At 43.9% G+C, this 2,465-nt stretch overlaps 1 protein-coding gene across 1 annotated transcript; it reads right to left on the bottom strand.

The window, feature by feature from the left end:
• Positions 1–817: 817 nt before the first annotated feature.
• On the bottom strand, positions 818–2,095 carry LOC138023030 (hyaluronan mediated motility receptor-like). The gene has a single exon (XM_068870064.1). It carries the CDS (start codon positions 2,093–2,095, stop codon positions 818–820), a length of 1,278 nt encoding a protein of 425 aa, XP_068726165.1.
• Positions 2,096–2,465: the final 370 nt, after the last annotated feature.

The raw sequence follows: 2,465 nt of genomic DNA, 5'->3' as shown, positions 1-2,465 counted from the left end.
TACCTCCGTGATTGTAAACGTGGCCGTGACAGTGCACACTACTCGAGTCACTCCATAGACTGGGGTGGTACTCGAAAAATCGCCCTTGTCTTCGCATGATCACTTTTTGAGCGGTTTAGTACCAAGAGCTGCGGAAAGTGTCCAGGAACGACGCGAGTTCAGTGATTCATTTCTAGAATTCATCCACACTCTGGCCTTACACCGCCAGTATCGGCCCTCGAATTTACTATAGATAGCACTGCTAACCGTACCATTAGAATACTTTCTTTGTTTTCTCTGCAAGAACACGTCATCCAAATAAAACTCGAATGTCGCTATCCCGGAAACCATATTCTCGCCCCTTACTGTACATATCAGTGCAGTCACACGTTCTTGAAATGTCTCTTGGATAAACTTGTTCAGGGTGATGATCGGCAAGTGAATAACTTTCACCGTCGAGTTGCAATGTGCGCGCCCATCGCCAGGTTGCATTTTTGTCTCTAATGCAATGCCGTGTACACCGAAAGAGAGACTGGATACGAACCCCGTAATTTTAACAATGCTTCGGGCCGACGAATTGCTCTGTTCTTTGTTTGGTGAAGGATTGCTAATGAAACACTGGAGTTTGACCGCACCTTCTTCGATCTCTCTATATATCCTTTCTATTGGTTCGAGTGTCATACAGGGATCCGTTACGAGGCTTAAGATAACCCCGACCAAAACGAACCAATCCAAAACTGTCATCTCTACTTTTACATATAAAGACATCATGAATGTGATCGAGTAGAAATTTGTTTAATGTATCATAGTTCTAGATTACATTCAAAAAACTCGTATTTTATTCGTCAGAGCAATCTCTCATGTGATCCTCTAACAAATAATGAGGAAACATTCGGTGGCAAACGGGGCATTGCAATTCGTTAAATGGTCGAACCGAACGTCTCGGGGGCTGGGGTGTATCCGGTAGGGAAGTCTCGTTGGGACATACTCGAGCTCGACAAGCGCCGAGCGAAGACGATACTCGTTGCATCAATTCTCTGTATCGCCCGTTCAGTTCTGCATGTTTGTCCATTTCGTGTTTTAGTCTTGCCTTCATTTCTTGTAGTTGATGCATGGTATCTCTTTTTTCGTCGCATTCTCTTTTAAAATCCCTCTCGTAAGTTATGAGAGCTTCTTGCATTAACTTATTTTCATCTCGCGATTCATCCAATTCCTTCTGTAAGACCTCACCCGCATTAATAGCTTTGGAAAGACTCGTACGCAAACCATTCACTTCTCCTTTGAGATTTTTTACCTCCGCGTCACGGTCCCTGATAATTTGTTCGATCTGATTTGTCTGCTCTTGTAGCTGTTCTTTTTCTTGTTGCAGGGCGTTTCTCTCTTGTTTAGCTTGTTCGATTTCCGCCGTCAGCGCATTCACTTTTTCAGCTTCGAGATCGTGTTGGTGTTCAACACGTCTTTGCAAGTCTCGGACCTGTTGGTGTAACCCGGCAGCATCGCTTTCCATTCGCAAACCTTTCTCTTTCTCTATCCGTTTTTCCACATCTTCACCTCCAAGTGTTTTGCTATTTTCTTCCAAGTCATCGTTGTCGCTTTCTTCGTTAGAACCGTTGCCCTCTTCGTCCCAAACGTGACTCATGACCTCTCGCGCTGCCAGAGATTTCCCGATTACTGACTTTACCTCGCGCACGTAGACCATCTTTTCGCCCTCTGACGATTGCATTGTTCTTTTTAGAGTCTCGTTTTCGGTGACGATGGTTTCGCAAAATACTTGCTTGATGTCCAGCTTTCTCGATAGCTCTGTGACTTTGTGCACCAAACACACATTTTGATGCTTTAAACCATCTACATTTTCGTCTTGAATATTATGCAATATTTTCTCGAGTTCCTGTATCTTCTGCCTTTTTCCATCTCTATCATCCCTTAATTTCATGATGACGTCGTGTAGATCGCAATTTTCTGTTGCCAAATCGATCGCGTCCCCCGAAGCTCTGGCCGTCATTTGCCGTATGACCCCTTTGAGTCTTGTATTTTCTCGGCTGAGACACTCCAAGATCTTTTTTGACACTCCAGGCGTCACAATGGCTCCTTGAGAAGAATTTCCGTTACTTGCCATCAAACTTAACTGCGCGATTCTATTTTCGGCTCTAGCAAGACTCTCTTCCAGTCGTCGGTTTTGGGCCTCTAGAGACGCGACTTCGTGAATGGTGTCGTGTAATTGATTCGCGAGACGTACGAGTCCCTTGTTTCAATCACTCCATTGTTTATGTTGTTTGTATAGATACGCAATTGTCTTGCGAAAAACATCGTTCTCTGATTTTAGGGCGATAACTTCAACAGTGCATTTTTCGTCCATTTTTCGTGAATCCGATGTAATTCTTACCCGAAGGCTTCTTGAAACTTGATTGAGATCGAGAGATCGCACTGCTGTTTTTATACAGTCTTGCTTAGTTTTACGGGACATTCCCCTTTTGAGTTTTTATTCC

Source organism: Montipora capricornis, chromosome 11 (genome assembly GCF_036669925.1).
Source record: "Montipora capricornis isolate CH-2021 chromosome 11, ASM3666992v2, whole genome shotgun sequence".
Taxonomy (NCBI): Eukaryota; Metazoa; Cnidaria; class Anthozoa; order Scleractinia; family Acroporidae; genus Montipora; species Montipora capricornis.
This window is presented reverse-complemented; position numbering and strand designations above follow the sequence as displayed.

Excerpts from the sequence above, each read along its gene's own strand:
- LOC138023030 (XM_068870064.1), bottom strand. The coding sequence starts at position 2,095 with ATGGCAAGTAACGGAAATTCTTCTCAAGGAGCCATTGTGACGCCTGGA.